This window comes from Cygnus olor, chromosome 2, assembly GCF_009769625.2.
Source record: "Cygnus olor isolate bCygOlo1 chromosome 2, bCygOlo1.pri.v2, whole genome shotgun sequence".
In the NCBI taxonomy this organism is placed as follows: Eukaryota; Metazoa; Chordata; class Aves; order Anseriformes; family Anatidae; genus Cygnus; species Cygnus olor.
This window is the reverse complement of record NC_049170.1, coordinates 96106995-96127475: the sequence shown is the minus strand read 5'-3', so window position 1 is coordinate 96127475 and position 20481 is coordinate 96106995. Positions and strand designations below refer to the sequence as shown.

The following is a 20481-nucleotide window of genomic DNA, read 5'->3' as shown; positions in this document are numbered from 1 at the left end:
GTTCCACGGAAGGTAGCTCCAGTTTTGTATGGAACAGGAAGAGGAACACAGCCACCAGGTTCCAGAAAACACTTTCTGTAACTAGTTTATAAAACAAACAAACAAAAAACAAAACAAAACAACAACAAAAAAAACCACAAAACAAGCAAAACCTTCAATCTCTCCCCGAATTAAAACTTTTCTTTTTCTTTTTCTACATGCTTACATTGCAGCAGTGATGTAGAATTTACTGTTGACAGAAATACCTTTCTCTGCCTGTCTCCCTCTCTTGCCCCATCCCGCTCTTCTGTTCCGTGGAGTCGCTCCTTCCAGTCTGACAGCCTTAATTTGCTTTGAAATGTCATTGACATAGTATAACGTTGACCTTTCCCAGCCCATGTTCCTTGGTTATTATTGCTGAAGCTCTTTTACTTCAAACGTGATGTACACCAGACTAAATGAAAGAACTGACAGGCAGAATAGTTGAAATCAAACTAATTATATTTAAATTATAGATTAACAGCTGGGAGTCCTCAAACAACGTATATAGATAATCATGTTATGCTCTATTCTTAAAATGAACCTGAGATATTAAATACAACAATACAGCTTTGGGCAATATTGTACAAGTTTCACACAGATAGTAATGCCTAATGTTGCTTTAGGTAAGTGCCTTGAAAGCAATGCCATGTAAGAACGAAGAGAGCACCACAGTCCCGCTCCTCACATCAGCATAGTGGTCATGTTTACAAACATATCTGGTTTCAGGGCAGCGAGTGTTGCAAATAAACAGCATTCCCTACTCCGAAGGGTGTCTGTCTCATAATCCCTGAGGCTGTGGCTGGTCGATAATGGTGGTGATAGAAAACAAAGAGCTGGGTTATGGATTGGCCCTTAACTTCAGTGGCTTTATAGAATAGATTTTAATTGAAGTGAAGCTCAGAGAAACCACAGAGTAATGGAAAACAAAACAATTCTCTCGTCCTGTCAGCTACATTCATGAACTCTATTATCCTCTGGATAGAGTAACAATTAATTCTTAAAATGATCTCGAGTAAGCAAATACAAAGTTCTGTTGCCACATTCTAGTTTTTTTCTCTATTTATCCAGAACCCATACATTAATTTTGTTCATCTTCTACTACTTTATACCTTTGCCTTTCTCACAATCGTATCTTTCCATAACATGATTATGATATCTCATTCTCCTTTCCTCCTGCTATTCCGTATTTAATGTGTCTTCTGCTTTTTTATCCTTACTCCATAAGTACAGAAAATGCCTGGCCTAAATACATCAATCCTTCCTCCTCCAGAACTCTGGAAATAACCTTTAGACATTTCACGAGCTTCTCTTTTCCACTGAGAAGAAATGCAGTTTACTAAAAACTATAATTCCTGCCACATTTTGTCACACCTGGGATAAAGCAGGAATTTCCTCCTTCTGCAGTTTCAGTGAGGGCCCTTCAAAGATTTGTACAGCTGAATGGACGTTTTTCATAGTTCTTCCTTCTGCTAATATGAAGTAATAGCTTTGCTATTGGTTTCTGAGTAGAGGAGTTGGTATAGGATGAAGGACAACATTTTTATACTGTAGTACATAAAACTGAAGAGAGTAATTAGGCTATTAAAAGAACACTAAATCAATCTTGAAAGTAGAGCAGCTTTCCATCTTCTGTGGACATGTGAGGCTCAGTTCCTTTTGGGTTAATGCTGCACATGCCAAGACAGAGGGGGAGCCCCTTCTTTTGGTTGCGTGGCTCCTCTTCTGCCGGGAAGACGACACCACTGACACCAGTGTAGATGACAGAACACCACCAATGCATGTTTCATGATAGAACAAAAACTCACACATTTTCCTAAAAAACGGAGTGCGTACAGTCTGCATTCTCTCTTATTCAGTAAGGATGGCATGGGGTGTTTGGTAATTAATTCCTTATGCTGATTGCTTTAGGTCCAGCAAGGGTACATCATCACCTCCTCCTCCTCCTTCTTTTCCTTCCTGCTTAAGAACGGCTTCGGGGATCATCGCTCCCTTTTCAGCTGGCTGGGAAGCACCTTTTGTTGCGCTGCTCTTGTCTTTCTTTACCTTAGTGATCACTTCTGTGTAGGAGATTTCTTCAGTGAAGGGCTCTGCTGCTGCGAGCTCAGAGGCTATGTGCACGCCGGCTTCCTGGCTTCCCTCCTGACCTTCGGCTACTGTTCGCTCTTTACTTTTTTTGTGGATCTTGAACGTCTCCTTCGTGGGGGCAGCTTGTGAAATGGTTTTCTTGAACCTTATCCCAGATTGTTTCAGTCTCTCTCCTGACTGCCTGATCCTCTCTCTTCTCTCAGGGGTCACTATTCTAGTTCGAAGCCTGTTTACCTTCTTGCCAAAGTTTTGCCTCGTCTTTTGGATATTTTCCCTTGAAAATGCCTTTTTGATATCATCTATGCGCCTCATGCCCGATTTCTTGAACTGGGCTGCTTTGCCTTCTTCAATATAGTATTCTTCATCAGAAGAGAGGTCATCGGGTGGGATAAAATCATCCTCTAGAGTTTCACCTGCTGTCCTCTCTTTGATAACAGAGAGAGATGAAGGACACTCAGTTTCCTCCTGTGAACAAAAGCAGAGAGTCATCTTCCAGCAAGTGTGTTTTAAAAGGATGGTTATTTAAGCATGTTGTTTGTTGGCTTGTAGTTAATTAATGCTAACTGAAATGCACTGTTGTAGCAACGTAAGGTAGGCTTGTACCATCACACGTGATCTACATAAAATACAAGAGGCAGAAGAAGGATTTGTCAAATTCTGTAAAAGCATTATACCTGATCAAAGATTTGATTTCAGAGTGGTGCTAGCTGAAAATAATGAATGTCATGGTCCTGTGTTTACTGGTCCCTGATGGTTTTCAGAGCAGATGTGTCCAGTTCATGTTTCTTTGAAGCTGTTCTGCTTCTCTAAGGTAGGACCTGGATCCCTTATTTCTCACCAATAACAGTAAATGCCCTGTAGACAAAATAGGTGCTTGTGGCAGCTGTACCCTCTCCAAAAGAGTGCCTCGGCCCTTTACTGTCATGAAGACAGTTGCAGATTCTTGGCTAATTAGAATTAAGCAAACTTTACTGTTGCTGCCCAGAAGGGGATGGACCTAACATATTAATTTATGTTTGCTGGCTAAATAAAGGGTCAAAGTCAGCAAAGGAATTAAATCTTATGCAGTAAACCCAATTCCACACAATTCACTCAGGACATGCACCACCGCTGGCGTGAACTTGGCTTGTTCCATCTGGAAACATGAGAATGACCTTCAGCAAACACCTCTGCTTTCTGTGGTTAGTTCAGCGGCCTATGTGAGTGGGCAGCATTATATATTTATATTATGCATATGATATGTATGCCGATGTGATATGATATGCTGCCTTCTTGGAAGTGATGACTCTCCTTGATCCCTTAGCACTGGGAGTCTATGTAGCCCCTCCAAAGACTGGTAGAGGCTTAAAGCTGAGAGATATACAGATTTCCAAAAGCTGTCCACAGTAACCACAACCTGTAGGAGGTTTACGAGGTGGACATGGCCAGCCCATTCTTCCCTGCTAGCTAGGGCCGTGCACGTGCTCTCCTCCCAAGAGGAACAACCCTTCAGGTGCAGATGTACAACAACTAAATAAAACTTCTGTAAGCTGGTTCCCATTTGTTGTAACCACTATAGCTGATTTCTGAGGCCTGTCAGTGTTTGGGTTCTATCCTTGGTATTATTTTCTGAATTCAAAAACCAGAAGAAATATTAGAAGTTATGAGTCTGTGAAGAATGGGTCTGTCCTACTGTATATTTTGTTGAGAAATGATTTCTGGCCAAAAAAGTATCTGTCATTTTTCACAGTGACTCATTACTAGCAAGTCATGTTTAATGTTATTTTGCAGGATAATAGCAACATGTAAAATAAAATACATTAAGCTCTTTTTGGCAGATAAAGCCCACTTAAAAGTTTGTCATCACGCCTTGGCTTCATTAAAAACCCTCCAGTAAAATAGTTGTTAATGCTTAGAAAAATGAGGGACAAATTGTATTGAATTGATTACAGTGGAATGTTATTCAACTCATCTGTCAAAATCAGCAGGAACAAAACTACAATACTTTCCTGATAATCATCTACATTAACACGTGCAAATTAACATTAATTATATAAAGACTTCTGTATATAAACATAATCCCTTCTTTTCTGAAAATGAACTAAAACACAGCTGGATAATAATTCCTCAAAGTTTGTAAATTATAGCCCACTCCTTCAGCTGAAATGGTAACAGAAACGCTTCCATAATGACTGCTCGGAAATTTCAGCACATACCAAAATGAACGCAATATGGTGAGTAGGGTACGCAGTACATATGAAGAACACTGTTTAAAAAGAGAGGAAGGAGAGAAGCTATTTCCTCTGAAATAGTTATGCTGTGTGTTCCTTCGGAAGAAGAGTAAATCTATCTGTACTTTTTGTCGCTTGCTTGCTCTAGCTTTGCTGCATTTATCTTTGCAGTTTGCTAGCTCAGTAAGAGAGGGCTTTAACTTTCATAGGCATGTGTCAGAATTACGACTTATGAACAAGGACATCTGAAATGAAGGGCTCGTAGACAGGACACAGCAGTTAGAGCTGCAGGTCCTGAGCAACATTTCTCACTCTGCTGCAGACCCAGGAATGATCTTTGCCAAATCTCCGATTTTCTCTTTTCCCTCGGTTTCTGCACACATCTTGCAGAACCAAATGTAGTAGGGCTAAAAATTAGTTTGAGTTTGTATCTCCTCTCAAGATTTCTGGGTGGAAGATGTTAGCAAAGTGGAACGTATTAGTGAAGCTGGATTGTACGTTGGGGAGGTTTCTTGATAAATATACAGTGATTTAGTCGCAGTAGGAGGATTTTCTCATTTGCCTCCTTTCTCTCTCCTGCCCTTCCCCTCAAGCACTAAACATTTTCTTCTTATCGGCACATATCAGTGGGGCAGAGAGAAGACAGGAGCTCATCCTTCCTAAAGCAGGAACAATAAATTTTAGCACCAGGTGGGAAATTGGTAAGGTCAAAGCACGTAGCTATCAGCTTGCTTATAGTCTCACTAAAAGCAAAGACAAGACACCTACTGATTTCATTTGCACAGGACCAGTCCCTGAACTGGCTGACAATTTTCTTCTCAGTGTACAATTCAGGCCTGGCTGGTGATGCCGCTGGCACAGAAAGTATGCATATTAAAACTAAATGTTTCCTCATTTTTGAGTATTTATCTTTCAAAATATGTCTAGGCAGTAAAGGTTTGAGTTTTTAAGGGCCCAGCTGAATACAAAGTAAACACCTGAGTAAAGCTCAGCTTTGATGAAGAAAGCCACCACGGTCTTTATTTGGATGGCTCTAGGGACAGCGAATATGGAAACCCAGCTGCTTCTAATACCAGGCTCCCAGGAGAATCTGACTGTCATTGTCATTTGCTCCTTCCACTCCCATTTCAATTAATTCACAATTAGAAAAAAATTGAGGGGATGTAATCTGAGTCCTTCCTACAGGCCTCTTGCTGTGCATACTTTCATCAGCCACCAAAATTTTGGCTGTTGTGCACCCACACGTGAGGGCACTGAGCAGTTTTCAGGCACTGCTGGTGTTTCCTGATCCCAAGGAATGCATCACAGCAGAAGCATTTTTCTCCCATAGGATGTAACGCAGTGTTACATCAGGTTGGCTCTGGTAGTCCCTTTCTCCCTTACTGCTGAAGTGAGGAGCAAATAAGCCAATTGCTCCTGGAAGAGGGGCTGTGCAAAGGAGGAAGGGTTATTTAACAGCTTTCTCCCAAACTCATTAACTACTTTCCATTCTGTACCTTTGTAAGCACAGATGGGACCAGTAATTAATAGCAGCAATAGTATTTTTGTTAAAAAAAGCTGTGTTGCTAGTTTAGAATCCACTGGATTCTGTACACGAAGCAATGACATAATGTCATTGTACAACAATATCTTGGTTTTAAGTACATGAATGCGTTTTATGATTGGTTCAGTAATTTTTATTATAATGTCCATTAAAAAAAATGAAAAATAATGAGATATAAGGCATTAAAATGGATATAGGGGCTTTCCTCCCCTTCTCTTTTCTTGTTTGTTTGGTACACTTGTTCTGGGTTTGTACTCCAAAGCCCAAACTGAACTTCTAGAGTGGGCAAAGGAGAAAAAAAAAGACATTGCCTTATATGCTATAAAACACTATAAAACATTTTTGCATTCTCTTTTCAAAGAGCTTCACCTTATAATTATAAAAAGATTCAATAAAGATAACTGTTATCAACACAATTATTATTCATTTTCAATTAAAACTTTAGCAGAACATTTTTTTAAATGATACAAGAAGCAGTAGCAGACAAAAATAGAATGACCAACTAAATAATTATTATGGCACCCTCAATTTAAAAAACCAACCACACACACAAAACCACAAATGTATGAACATATATGAATATATATAAAAATCAAGATTCAAAATGCTCCTAAAAACCCCTGCTCACAGCGAAAGTGGAGAGGAGAGACAGATGAAACTCCATAAATCGCTGTCATTGTGTTGCACAATGAAAAGGTCACAGCAAACAATCTCTCAGCCTTGGGACGTGTGACAGGGAACGCGCGGGTTATTGTGTAGCATCAGCACAGATGGGACCGACGATCACGTGGCAACTCCGAGCCAGGGCACGAAGCAGCAAAATGGTGATGGGCCACCCCGTGCCCGATCTGGTGATGCTGCCGTGTCTATGACAACCTGTGATGTGAATGACTGGCAGCTGAGGAGCAGGAAACTGTATCGACACAATGCATAGAGAAAGCCTGGCATTTGCATGTTAAATGAATGATTTGTTATTCAAACCACCAGCCAAGGTAAATCGCTAAAACATCTCCTTGTAATTGCTCTCTAAATCAATATGAAACTGCTGATGAATAACCAATTACAAATCATTCAGTACTTTTACTCCTATTCTACAGTTAAGAGTGAAGCTTTGTAAATCTCGAGTGATCCCTTCATTTTTTCCACAAATATGTCATTTCAAAATCTTTGCCATCCAGCCAAAAAGCTGTTCAAAGGAGAGAAATAGGATTATTTTAAAAGGGCACCTAAGGGATTTTATCAAGTGAAGTAGGTAGAGAATAAACACTTCAGCACGTAAGACTTTATGGCCAAGTGCTGTTGCTTGTATTTAGAATTATTTTTACATAATGAAAAAGCAGCCTGGCCAGAACAGTCAATCCCTCTCATTTCCTCTTTTGTGGAGCCTAATACACATCCCTTTTCTTTAAATTCTGACAGAAGTTCATTAACTTAGCCAGGAAGATACAGTGACTGTAAAGAAATCCAGCTCATCCTCTCATTATCTGGCGGCAGCAAGCTGCAGACTAGGCGTGAGTGTTGCCCAGTTATACCCCAGCATTCAGAGGAACCATTGGCTCCATGCCACCACATGCTGCATAAAAAAGGACTACTTGTGGCTCCAGAGGAAAATTAAAGCTTCACACCTACTTTGCTTTGCTATGATTTTACTGAGTTGACCTAGAGAATAGTTCTGCAGGTCAGTCAGCAGGTTTGTAAGGAAGGCTGTGAAATTTCTCACTTCCAGTTTACCAGTAGATACCAAACCTTTGTGAGGGGAGGAGAAAGAGTATTCACAAGACGTGATGAGCCCAATAAATAAATAAATAAATAAATAATATATATATGTTTTCGTAATGTTTTGATTCATTCTTTCATCACAACATGACTGCTCTTGCTAGCTAGCTGCAGCAGGGTAGTGCTGTCAAGTACAAGGCAACCCAACCGTTCATCACAAGTTGCTGAACTCGTCTGCCCAAGCAACCGTGTCTCCGTATGAATTAGCTTCTGGACTCCCTTTCAACCCAATGGAGAGAAGAGGTACTTATCAAGCAGACACTGCACTGAGAAGCAGATGTCTGTAATAGGTCAGACAAAACTGGCTCCGTAAATTTCTCTCTGCTTTCTTGGAGTCTGCAAGCCAAGCATGCAAACATCTCCGTTACTAATGCCTAATGCCTGGCAAAATGAATCCCATTCCAAATTCTGAAATTGCTGCTAATGCTTTCATATATTCCTCACTCCTGTGCCTGCACCATATTGACCAACGTTATCCCTGTACTGAAGGAATAATTGCAAGATTCAGCTCTTGACAGCATTGCTGAGAATTTCAGTCCATACTGCTGTTACCAGAGTTGAGCTCGTTCATTCTTGGACTTCTTCAGGAATGAAGCACATCGCTGAAGATAGATGTACTCTTGCAGTGGCCAGCTTCAGTGCCCATCGATAGGTCTTTCCAGGCAGCCTCTAGGACTGTGAGGAAGAGGCAAGGAGGCCAAACACATGCAAAGCCCTGAACCACTGCATCCAATGCAAATGTAAATTAGGATCCACCGTTTCCACCACTCAATGTTAATAGGTGGAGAAAAATCAATGGCAGTCCTGAGAGGATACTGCCTGTCCTTATTAGGCTCTTCACAAAGGAATAGGACTGGGGACTCTGATTACACTATATCAAAAGGTATAGAGACAATTTTATAATCTGCTGTGAATACACAGTCCTGTGAAATATGCAACCTATTTCATTTTAGGAACCCAGAGATGACCCAACAGCTGCTATGTTTTTCTCCCCTTCCCCCCCCCTCCCCTGTCCCCCCCCTTTCCTTGTGAACACATCCCTAAAATGATAGATTCTCTTTAGCTCATTGAATGTGGTTGATTTTTTTCCCCTCAAAATCAGAGGTAACTTACGATCTCCTTGGCTGCCTCCTGCGTTTCAGCGCTGGGCCTGTGCTCAGCCCGCGTGGCTGTGCGCTGCACGGCATGGGGCGGCTCAGAGCTCTGACCTGGAGGGCCCGAGCTTGACACTGGAAACAAAGGACTCTCGCTGCCCTCTTTGACACAGCTGTTGGGTTCCTCTTAGTCTCTGTAGTCTCAGCTAAGGCAATTACCTGTCTCAGCTGTAGAAACATTTGTAAGGTTTAGGCCACAAGGCTCTAGCAAAGGCCCCATGTCACTGAGCAGTGAGGCCTCACTGTGTGAGGCCGGTGCTCTGCTAACACAGGTACTCAATTTATGCCAGCTTTTTTCATTAAGTTTTCAGACTCCATTTTAATAGCAATTTCATTTTAATAGCAAACCCAGCTACAGCCTCCTGATCTCTCATTTACCAGAGCTTCTTGTCCCTCTGATCAGACTGGCAGCACTTTTCCCAGCCTGTTTGGTATGAGCACAACGCAGGTGATCAGAGCTGTATGTGGTCTTCCAGATGCTCCGGAGTGCTTTGGACAAGGGCACTCGTCTCTCAATCACTTATCAATCACGATCAATACCTTGCCTGAAGCATTTCATGCCCACACTGCATGTTTTCAAGAGCCACGCTATCAAGTGGACTCTCAGTCATTCTCTGAGCATTAATACACCCTTTTCTGTCCTTCCCAAATCACGGAGCCTCAGCAGACTAGCTAAAGCAAGGGCTTCTGCTAAGTACAGGTGTTGGCACCGTGTACACTTCAATTAGCATTGCTCCAGCTCTAATGACAATTTGGTTTCTTTTCTTATATTTCATTCTCTGGACTGACAGCTGCTCATTTTGAGCATATTTTCTTAACATCCACATCACTTTCTCTGCCAAGATCATTAAAGAAAATAATATGCAGTTGACAATGATGTCTTAAAAGTAAACCCTTTTAGAAACCTATCACAAATCACACTTCCCATTTCAACACAGTCCACTGTCATTTGTCCTTTTTCCAGATTGTCTCTTATGAGCTATCAGAAACAGAAATACAAGATAAGCTCTCCCATGTTTCTGTAATACAGAAAAATAATAAAAGATGGGTTACCTAGCACAATCTGTTCTTGGTGAGCTATGTAACCCTGTGGTGCTAACAATACTGCTCTGCATACAGCTGCTTAGAGCCCCTCCTAACCCTGTCATTCTTATGCCCGTACGACATCTGATCATTCAGCAGTCAGTTCTTTTGTCTTTGTAAAATGGAATTAAATAATTCACTGTCTTTTAGGTCACGGTGACTCTCACAGGTTTTTCTCCATAGCTGTAATTGAAACTCTGTGCCGATGGAGGGTGCGTTCATGTACCAGGCACCCCATGTTTGCAACTGCGTCCTTGCGCTCGATGCGCCCTGACTTACTGCCACTGTGTGTGGAAGTGCCTCCGCTCCAGATTTTCAGATGATTATCCTCATCTCAGGCTCACCATTTTTACATCCAAGTCATTATGTGGCAGAAGGACAGTGGCCAGGAAAAGCCACTTCTATTTTAATTTCTTTACGAGGGGCACACACAAGGCTTCTGCTGGCCTCTCACTCATCGTGTCTGCGTTGGAGCAATCCCCCACGGGGGACATTGTTCTGCAGGCCAGCAGCTGTAACACGGGCCTCCTGGTGACTGTACATACATTAAGAGAGGGACTTGCAGAATGTGAGGGAAAGCAAATAAAATAAGGGCTTTCAAGATTAAAAAAATATATATATATATAAATCCCCTTTAATTTCTGTATAATTTAGTCAGAATGAATTAAATTGTGCAATGCTCTTTGGCTGCAGGGAAACTACAGATCTCATGGCTGGTTATTCAGAATAACCTGATCAAATTGAACAGAGACCTGTACAACCTATAATGTACTCTGTGTTCTCTGCTTGTACTCTTAGGGCACGTGGTACTTCAGGGTCAAAGACCTTTCTAGAAAATCTGAAATAACCTATCATTTTTAATCGTGCAATCAGCCTGGACAGAAAAGCTGCCTGCTACCAAATCTTTTCCTCAACTGCATGGCCTTTTAAAAATGAATGCTTTTTCTCTAATCATTATGCTCATGGATGATCGTTTTCTCTCTTTTTAATGCGAGGATAGTGCCAACTCTTTTTATCATGGCTGAGGTCTCTTGGGACAATCTCCTCCAGTCAATGATCCTTTTCAACCTGCCTGCTCCTTCCATCAGTGGTGAGATCAAAGCTTTCCACTTGAAATAAAATCTTTAGGATTTAATTGGTGTTTCCTTTTCCCTTATATGCCAATGTTCTGGCAGAAGTTAAAACTAAAACCCACGTGTGCTCACCCACGGGAGCATTCCACCGTGGCTACACACAGGTCATTGGCTCCACCACAGTGTCCCAAGTGGCTCATCAGAAAAAAATGTCACTACAGATGAGCTGTCACTCACAACCACCAAGTAAACAAGTTGGTTACACCTATTTGTAAAATATAGTGAAGGGAGTGGGCACACCACACTGACTCACTAGCTATTAGCAGACTTCCCCTCATCGTAGCCAAGCTTCAGTCATTCAGGTCTTGGCACTCCAACACTGTGCTTACACTGGTGTAAATCAATGGTGTAAAAATGACCACACTTGCGTGAAAGAGGCATTCACGAGTGTGCTGGACATTAAGGCTTCAGCACACTTTGGCCTATCTTGGTTTTGTGGAGCAAAACAGTTCTGCTCCTCTAAAAAGGTGTTACATGCCAGACTCCAAAGGGAGCAGTGTATCTTGCTCCTCAGCTGTGCATGATGGAAAAGGTTCCTCAATACATACACCTCATGAAAGAATGGAAGTTAAAGAGAAAGTCATAGATATGCTCTCTCACAGTCCTCAGCTACAACAGGAAAAGGAAGATAGAAAGAGGGAAATCCAAAATACTGTACGCATTCCTGAAAAGCACCAACAAAGGGCTAAACATACGGAGCAGGGTGCAGGTCACTCTTCTGCAGTGAAACTAGCAGAGAGTTCAGAAACTCCTTCTGGAGGTGATTCTTACAGAATGTATGCATCGTGAGAGCTGCCCTTGATGTAAAACATCTAAAAGTAGCAACATTTTAAAAATAAGTGATAAATCAGGTCTTTCAGAGAAAAAAAAATGCATTCTGTTATGAATACCGCTTTAAGGACAAACTTTTTCAAAGCATTGCCTCTACTGCAATCATTATGGTACAGGTCCATCAATGAAATGGCATTGTGCCATTAAACAGGGAAATCACAGATATTTATTTTCCTTAGATGGGAAATGATACACAAGGAAAAAGCAAAGGTGCCTGTTTGTTGTTCCATCATGATGGTGCAGCTTTCAATAATTGTAATAATTGGCTGAATTCTGCCTATGCTTTCTCCTGTGCAGCCATAGTAAGTAATTCAGTCAGAGAAGCTGGGAGGCAGAATTTGGCTGTGTGTTACTAAACATAACATTAAGAAGTAACTTTGCTGTTTTTTTATTTTTATTTTTATTTTTATTTTTATTTTTATTATTTTTATTTTTATTTTTATTTTTATTTTTATTTTTATTTTTATTTTTATTTTTATTTTTATTTTATTTTATTTTTTTAAAGCTATTTCTTCCCAGTACAAGAAAATGAAGCTGTTAAGATTATTTAAAATGAAGTTGTTAGATTATGCGTAAGAAGTTGTTAGCTATAGACGCTGCCGAATATACTCAGTGAAACACATAGATCCATTCATGCAAGTGTTGTTATTTATGAACAAACAGTTGCAGAATCAGGGGCCGAGACAGGGTGACAGGGGCCTCACAGGTTACTCACAAGGGTCAACATTTTAAAGAATGCTTAATGATGAATAGGACTCATTTGAAAGAAGCTTTGGGGACTCACTGGCATGAAGGATAAACTATGCTCCTGACAAAAGATTAAACACTTGTACTTTCTGTTGACTCGGGGAACTGGGAAGTTTCAGCAAATGCAGGATCAAGCCATTAAAAAAATGAGTTTCACAGTGCTTGCTAGTGAGTGACAGATCCCATGAACTGCCTGCACTACCAACTGTCCGTTTGTATGTATGTTGGCACGATTACGCTATTTCACAAAACTTCTCTTCAAACACAATCGTTTATAAGAACAAAGAACATCCTGGAATGAGGTTAATGAAAAAAAATGTATAATTCACTTGCCAAATGTGATTGGAAGAACTGTGCTGTGTGAAATCATTTCCAAGTATAGCATGCAAGGGACTGTTTGCTGCAAGGAAGGGCTTGTGTCTCTGAGCTCTAGTTTGTGCACACACGGCTGTAGACTCAGACAATGCAAAAAGCCCCCATTTGTCAGTGCTACAGAAGCTTGCAAGTTAAATAAACCGTATGTTTTAAAGTTAGTGTTAAAAGAAAGTCTCGGTTCCAGGGAGCCTACAAACAATTTGCTATTTGGCCTTCTACCTAATATGGAGAAAAAAATAAGAGAGATGAATGTCAGGCATGGTCTGTATGACAAGATTTACAGGGCCTGCCTCATATTACCTTCCAGAGAGGCAACAAATAGTCCTTGCTGATCTGCAGTTAATCTTTCACTACTGGCTCAGAAACCCACCAACACTAATAATAGACTGCGGGCACTGCTGCCAGTGGGTTCCTGCTGAAAGGCACAGAGATGCAGAGCTCGGTGTTAAAGAAAGCATAAAGTCACCCTCCCGTCGGACATCTTTTGGTTCCTTACCCGATGCCTGCCTGCTGCTACTGAGGAGGTGACACAACAACGGCACAGCAATACGTTAGGTTCACGGTTACCTGGTAGATCACAACCCGGAATTTGTTTTTCTTCAGCATCTCCTCTTGCTTTGCCTCCACCTTCCGCACGTTGGTGCTCTGCCTTTCCACCCGTGCCCGCACTTCCTTCATGGTGGAGCTGACTTTGCGGGTTTTCTCCAGCAGCTTGTTCACCGTATAGCCGGTGTTGCCGTGAGCCTGGGCAAGCTTTAAGATGTCGATCTGTATGGTCTTGATGGCATTTTCCATTTCCCTGTGCCTCTCCTCTATCCTTTTCTGGCTCGCCTGCACGCTGTCCACAATGTTGGCCACTTTGTCCAGGACCGTCACTATGGTGTACGCTGCATCTTGCTCTTCTTCGTCCTCGGTGACACTTGACAGGCGGTTTTGGTGGATTTTGTCCGCCTCCAGTGTGATCTCGCGGTGGTCCATTTCACCTCTCTCCAGACAGGTCCACAGGAGCTGGACTTTTGACCAAACCCCGTGGGAACAATCCTGGCGCTAGTGCACAGTGCCGGCGTGACAGCCGGCTTCAGCCATGCTCACAGGCGGGTGTGGGACGCCGCTCCCGGAGGTGGGACAGATGCTTCTGACCACCAAATGTCCACAGGCGGTGGTTCAGATGCTTTCAGCAACATGAAACCTCTAAAATTAGGAAGCAATGTCTGGAAAGGAGCACACATTTAAAGGGTCACGCTTCTCTACTGATGCAGTTATTAGCGTTAATCCAGGGAAGCTAAGTAACTTACCAACTAAGCAGGCGAGCAAACTCACATATTTTAAGTGATCTGCTTTTGTTTTCGTGTTCCTGAAGTGCTTGCTCTGAGGGAATTCAAAGAGCGCTCATGACAATGAACGCCGGCTGTTTTTCAAGCCGAACAAACTTCAGATCTTCAGCTGCTTACAATTGCCAAGTGGGGTAACAAATAAACACACCAAACCACAGGCAAAATAGTGAAAAGGTTGTATTGTGACATGCTTTTCCAGTTCAAAATGTTGAAAGCGTTTTTTTTGTTTTATTGAACAAATTATTAAATCCTACATGCAAAATTCTGAAAGCCTAAACTACTTGTTAAAACAGCTGAACACATCCTATTCACACTTTATCTCTGGATCTTTCAAACTACAACTAACAGTCTATTAATATAACTATGACCAGCAGACTAATTTGGATGGACTTTCTTAGCTCTTGAAAATACTCTATACAAGAGCACTAGTAATTCATTCACTTTTATTTGTTCTTTTTTTTTTAATTTTTATTTTAATCACAAACACTATACAATCTGCATTGTAGGTGTTAAAACATGTATTTTCTTTAAAAAAGTTTAAGAAGTATTAAAACAGCTTCAACAGTGACAAATTAGGCTTTATTCCAATTATGTGTTCAATTATTTGACACCAATTTTTAAAACACCTAAATCTACTAAGACCTACTCCTTTTGGACCTGTGCCATCTGCTCTACCAGGTAATTTCCCAAACTAACAAATTTATAATTTTGCCCTTTAAAAATAAATCGTTGGCATTGTTAATGAAGATGGCAGTGCTTAGACCCAGCCCACGTTTTATAAATATGTTACAACTACACACAGCACACAGCTTCACAGTTCATGCGATAGGCAGTGTCTAAAAAATCAGTTACTAACTTCCAAAAACATTTAAATATCTACGGTATTTAAACACAGTGTTTTCTAGTTTCTCATAAGAAAAGTAAGCTGTAAACATTTTTACCTTTAGTTCATGCCTTGTTTGCTAGGTAATGTGGACTTTTTTTTTTTTTTTAAATCTACAACCACTGGTGGAATAAATTTGTGTTCCCAAAAATATTACATTCCATGAATAAAGCACGTCTATTATATAACCATGTGATACAGATACAGAAAATGACCTACCGTATTCAAAAACAGAAAAGTAAAGTTACTAAAACAGTCCATAGCTGTTAGAGCTGATGCTTTCAGAATACAGACCAACATTGTTACACTAAAAATGTTCAAAAATAAGGCCTCTGAAATAAATATTTCCATTCTTTAAAAAAAGATATAATAAAAATGTACATCACATGGTCAATGTAGGTATAAAAATCACTAAGTTAAACCATTCTGGATGATGTATCTGAAGTAAAATGGCCTAGGTTTTGCTTCTGCCGACGTCCTCTATTGTTTTTGGGGCATTTTCTGTTTAGAAAAAAGAAAGAGAGAGAGAAAAAATATGAATGCTTTTATATATGTCATATAAAATTAAACCTAGCAATACCGAATTGACTTTTTTTTCTATACTCAGCAACAACAAACAGCGTAGTAGCTGTGCTGACTGGGTGAATTCTCCTGCTGTTTGGTACCTGGCTGATATCTGGGGATCCGTGTGGGATCCCAGATCACTCCAGAAGGAGTTCTGCTTGAGACCCAAACCAGCAAGGTCCTATATCCTTCAGCCATGGTCCAGCAAAACACATGCTTTGGTGAATAGCTGCACTGGATTTACTTTTTACACACTTCCAACTTAAAATCCAGTGGAATTTAAGTATAAGATTTAAGACAGGATCAATCAGCATTTGCAGTGCTGGACCTCCAGGTGCTCTGCCCACCTCCAACCCCTTTCTTGGGGCTGGGGTCACAGCTAAGGACTCATAAAAGCCAGCAGTTCTGAGCAGGAAGAGACTTAGCCCACCAGATAGCAGGCAATGCAAGATGGAGCAGTCCTGCTGGGACACAGTGAGACAGCCTGCCCCAGAAAGACTGAGTGTCAGGGACAACTCCCAACTGTTGCAGGGAGGCTGAGAGAGGAGGGCTGCTGAGCCCTCAGCCTTCCCCATTGGTGCTTTGACCAGCAGGGTGTGTGGTAAAAGAGGAGTGGCATCAACTCCATAAACTGGATGGCTTTTTATACGTGCAAGGATGTGTTAGATGTGTGTGCTTACACCTGGTACACTGAACCTTACAAGAGAGATAGGAAGGAGGCCTATATTGTGCGTTCATATGGGTGTCACTCCACATCACTAAGCTTGGAAAGCCATGCACTAATGCTGCAGCAGTAAGTTCTACGGCTCTGCATAAGCAGACCTGGAAAAGCGAAGGAAGTGACAGATAAGTCGAGGAGGAAAAGGCAAAGTTTGCCATGGATGCCCAGATGTAGGATTTAAATTCTTCACGCACCTACTATGTAACTAAATCATCCTTAATCCAGCCCAGAGCCCCCAGTTCTTATTGGATTCAAATCCCTGATGAGCAGACTGAATCCCTTTTCATCAAAATGAATCCATGACTCGTATCTCAGTTTTCACACAGAGCGAGACCCTGAGACAACCCAGAAACTTAAACTCTGTGCTTGTGCATCTTCACATTTCATAAAATAGGTTCCCATGGAGAGTGCCTAAAAAAGGCACTTGCTGCACATTGATTTTCAGGAAGCATATATGGTGTGAGGGAGACTTCTCTCCCTGTGTAACACCATTTACAGCTGTACTGCAGGGAACAGCAATGTGTCAACCTCTCTGGTTTCACTGGGCAGGAGGGGGAACCATATCTTCTATAAGATATCATCAATGCTTGAATAACTCCATGAAGGTCTAACACAGTAGCTGACCTTTTGAATATGTTTCAAGGCTGATCTGTTCTGCTGGGTAGCTGTTCTGGGGATTCAGACAGGTCACTGGTGGTTTGTGAATTTAAATTAACGTGTGTTTTGTGACAAAAATGGCGATAGGTTTCTTTTACTCGGGTATTTTAGAATATATGTTTATGCACATAAAAATTCAAGAAGGAAAAGATTTAACTACAGAAAAAGCATTTACATACAATGCATAATTTTACACCGTTTTGGTATTTACCTACCTTGTTATGCACATGACAATTGCAACTATAATGGCAATCTGTACAGCTCCAATTATTGCTGCAATAAGGACATGCGTAAGCTTTTGTCTACTTGGGACAACATAAAGAATACTAAAGTCTGTCTTTTCACAGTGCTGTCCAGTATATCCTGATTCACACCTGAAAAACAAAAGCAATATTTTATGGCGTATGCAATTTGGCGGCAGCCCAGTCATTTTGCAGATGAAATAAGGAGTCCAAGCTGTGCGATGAAAAAGCCCAGTAATCACAGCAGTGACAGAGGAGAGAAACACCCTCTTTGGTGCCATCACTGCTGCTGCAGTGGCTCAGGACGTATCACTTTCTGAAGCCTAAAATGAAATTTAGAGAGCACAGCCACACAGAAGAGCTGAGATTCTGCCTGCTCTGTGAACAAATGGATGGATTTGGATTGTGGTTGAAAAAGAGCTAGTGAGAAGGTGGAGGTGCAGTAACACTTGTGCTGGAGAATGGTTTGGATTTCTGGGGCAAGAGGAGAGACAGAAAGGGGAGTCTCTTCTCTCCTGGATAAGGTTATCAGTGGCCCTCTCTGAAGACACACCTGCATGATAAAGGCCGTAGTTTGGCAAAAGAAGTATGTGGGATGGTTGTTAGATTGGGGCAACATTTAGGAAGAATAAAGCAATTAGATGAGACAAGTAAACTAACTAGATGGAGCAAAGCAGTATGCTCAGGGAACTCAGCAGCAATGTCAATATGAGCAAGGAGTGAAAGAAGGAAGAAAATCTTTGAAACTGGGGGAAAAGGACGATGCTTCTTCAAGCTGCAGCCTTTGGACGTGGAATCCTACAAAACCTATCGGAAAAGATCAGTATCAAGACGCCTCCTGCCTTGTCCCTGAACTAAAGTCTTTTCCAATTTTTCTCTACACTACCTACCTCCTACCCTGAGCCACCAAGAATTTCAGGGTAAATGTGCTTCACAGAGGTCAGGTTATCCCCCTTGCTGACTGCAAAGAAAAGTCAAGGAGACTCACAGCTGGCCAGCTCATCCAGATGGCTTGCACAGTTCCCTCAGGGGAAACCGAGCTCCCTTGCAGGACACTAATGGGAGAAAACCCAATAACCCACAACTGCTTATGTGAGAATTCATGGAAGACTGCATAAAAATTGGCTAGGGGTAGGGGAGGAATGGCAGGAGACAGAAGAGGAGCTGCTGTAAATGGTATCTTGCCTGAGCAAACCAGCAGAGAGCTCAATGAGAAACTTAGCAGGGGCTGCTCCCAATGGCAACGCATGTGTGCAGGGCAAGCAAGATGTGCCAGTGGTGAAGGTGACAGTGAAAAAGTGCTCTGGAACAATTCGTGTTGCAAGCAGAGAAAGGCTGATGCACAGCAAGGAAAGGCAAGAGCTACCCCAGCTACCCCAGCAAGTGCTGTAGCCTGCCGAACCAAGGGCTACTGCTCACATCTCTGAACAAAAGCTTTTAATCTTTTCTCCTCTTACCAGTTTGGGTAGGGAGAGCTAATGAAAACCCTCACCTTTCATGTAGAAGTACAAACCTGTGACTGCTTGTTTTAAAGGCTTGCTTACAAGCACAGGAGTAGCAAGTTCCTTGTACAGCTATCCTTTAAAACCAACTGGTGTGAACTCATCATTAAGGACAACTGAATCATACAGTTGGCCTCCAGCTCTACAGCAGAAAGAAAAGAACTACTGCCACAGACACAAAAACACTTCTTTTGTAATCTGGATCAGAGAAGTCTGAAAGCAATGCAGAATCGGTCTCACCCATCCAAAAGCTTTGTGCTAGAGTAGGAGTTAATTCTGTTTGGAGGGACAAAATTACTCCCCAGACCTTCCTACAGCTGCTTAGGCAACTTTTAATCTCCCTTTGCATGCAGGAATAACTGTTGGGGTTTTCATGTTCGTAATCTTGTGACTCTACTTTCTCCAGTCATAAGCTGCTATGTGAGATGTTTAGGTTCAGACATGAAGCAAGTTCCAGTAAAAGCAGAGTTATTAAATAAAAGCCCCAATTTACTGTAAGCAAGCTTGGCAATTGCTAGGACAGGAATCGAGAAAAAATGTGTGCTAGCATACGGTAACATGGACAGTGGGATTGAGTGCACCCTCAGCAAGTTTGCTGATGGCATCAAGCTGTGTGATGCCGTTGACACGCTGGAGGGAAGGGATGGCATCCAGAGGGACCTGGGCAGGCTTGAGAGGTGGGCCTGTGCGAACATGATGAGGTTCAACAAGGCCAAGTGCAAGGTCGTGTACCTGGGCCGGGGCAATCCCAAGCAGAAATACAGGCTGGGTGGAGAATGGATTGAGAGCAGCCCTGAGGAGAAGGACCTGGAGGTGTTGGTTGATGAGAAGCTCAACATGAGCCTGCAATGTGTGCTTACAGCCCAGAAAGCCAAACAAATCCTGGGCTGCATCAAAAGCAATGTGGCCAGCAGTGTGAGGGAGGTGATTCTCCTCCTCTATTCTGCTCTCCTGAGACCCCACCTGGAGTCCTGCGTTCAGCTCTGGGGTCCCCAGCACAAGGAGGACATGGACCTATCAAAACAAGTCCAGAGGAGGGCCACAAAGAAGATTAAAGGGCTGGAGCACCTCTCCTGTGAAGACAGGCTGAGGGAGTTGAGGTAATTTAGCCTAGAGAAGAAAAGGCTCTGGGGAGACCTTATAGCAGCAGCCTTCCAGTGCCTAAAGGGGGCCTACAGGAAAGCTGGGGAGGGACTCTGTGTCAGGGAGAGTAGGGATCGGACAAAGGGGAATGACTTTAAACTAAAAGAGGGTAGATTAAATCAGATATTATGAAGAAATTCTTTTCTCAGAGGGTGGTGAGGCACTGGCACAGGTTGCCCAGAGAGGCTGTGGATGTTCCGTCCCTGGAGGTGTTCAAGGCCAGGTTGCATGGGGCTTTGGGCAACCTGGTCTAGTGGGTGGCATTCATGCCTATGGCAGGGTGATTGCAAATGGATGGTCTTTGAGGTCCTTTTCAACCCAAACAATTCTATGATTCTATCCAAGGAGAAACAATAAAAAAGCAGACTTCATGCAAGTGAAGAATTCTGCTTTGTTACTTTGCTTTTATTTTCATTAAAGAAGATAACAGCCAAAGTGTGATCAATGTGAGAATTGCTTTAAAGCACAGGAGACAAC

The 20481-nt window shown here is 42.0% G+C and overlaps 2 protein-coding genes across 3 annotated transcripts in view; both read right to left on the bottom strand.

The window, feature by feature from the left end:
- Positions 1-493: 493 nt before the first annotated feature.
- CAVIN4 (caveolae associated protein 4) lies at positions 494-14327 on the bottom strand. The gene is made up of 2 exons (XM_040549371.1): positions 13526-14327; positions 494-2571 (listed from the first exon to the last, which is right to left on the bottom strand). Exons 1-2 carry the CDS (start codon positions 13934-13936, stop codon positions 1912-1914), a joined length of 1071 nt encoding a protein of 356 aa, XP_040405305.1. The 5' UTR covers positions 13937-14327; the 3' UTR covers positions 494-1911.
- A 418-nt stretch (positions 14328-14745) lies between these two features.
- Positions 14746-20481, bottom strand: part of TMEFF1 (transmembrane protein with EGF like and two follistatin like domains 1) — a 121583-nt gene continuing 115847 nt past the window's right edge. For both annotated transcript variants that reach the window (XM_040549370.1, XM_040549369.1), the window contains exons 9-10: positions 17333-17491; positions 14746-15676 (exon numbers count right to left, since the gene is read on the bottom strand). In XM_040549370.1, the coding sequence (XP_040405304.1) occupies positions 15592-15676; positions 17333-17491 (244 nt within the window). In that variant the 3' untranslated portion in view covers positions 14746-15591. The remainder of the gene's footprint in view (positions 15677-17332; positions 17492-20481) is intronic.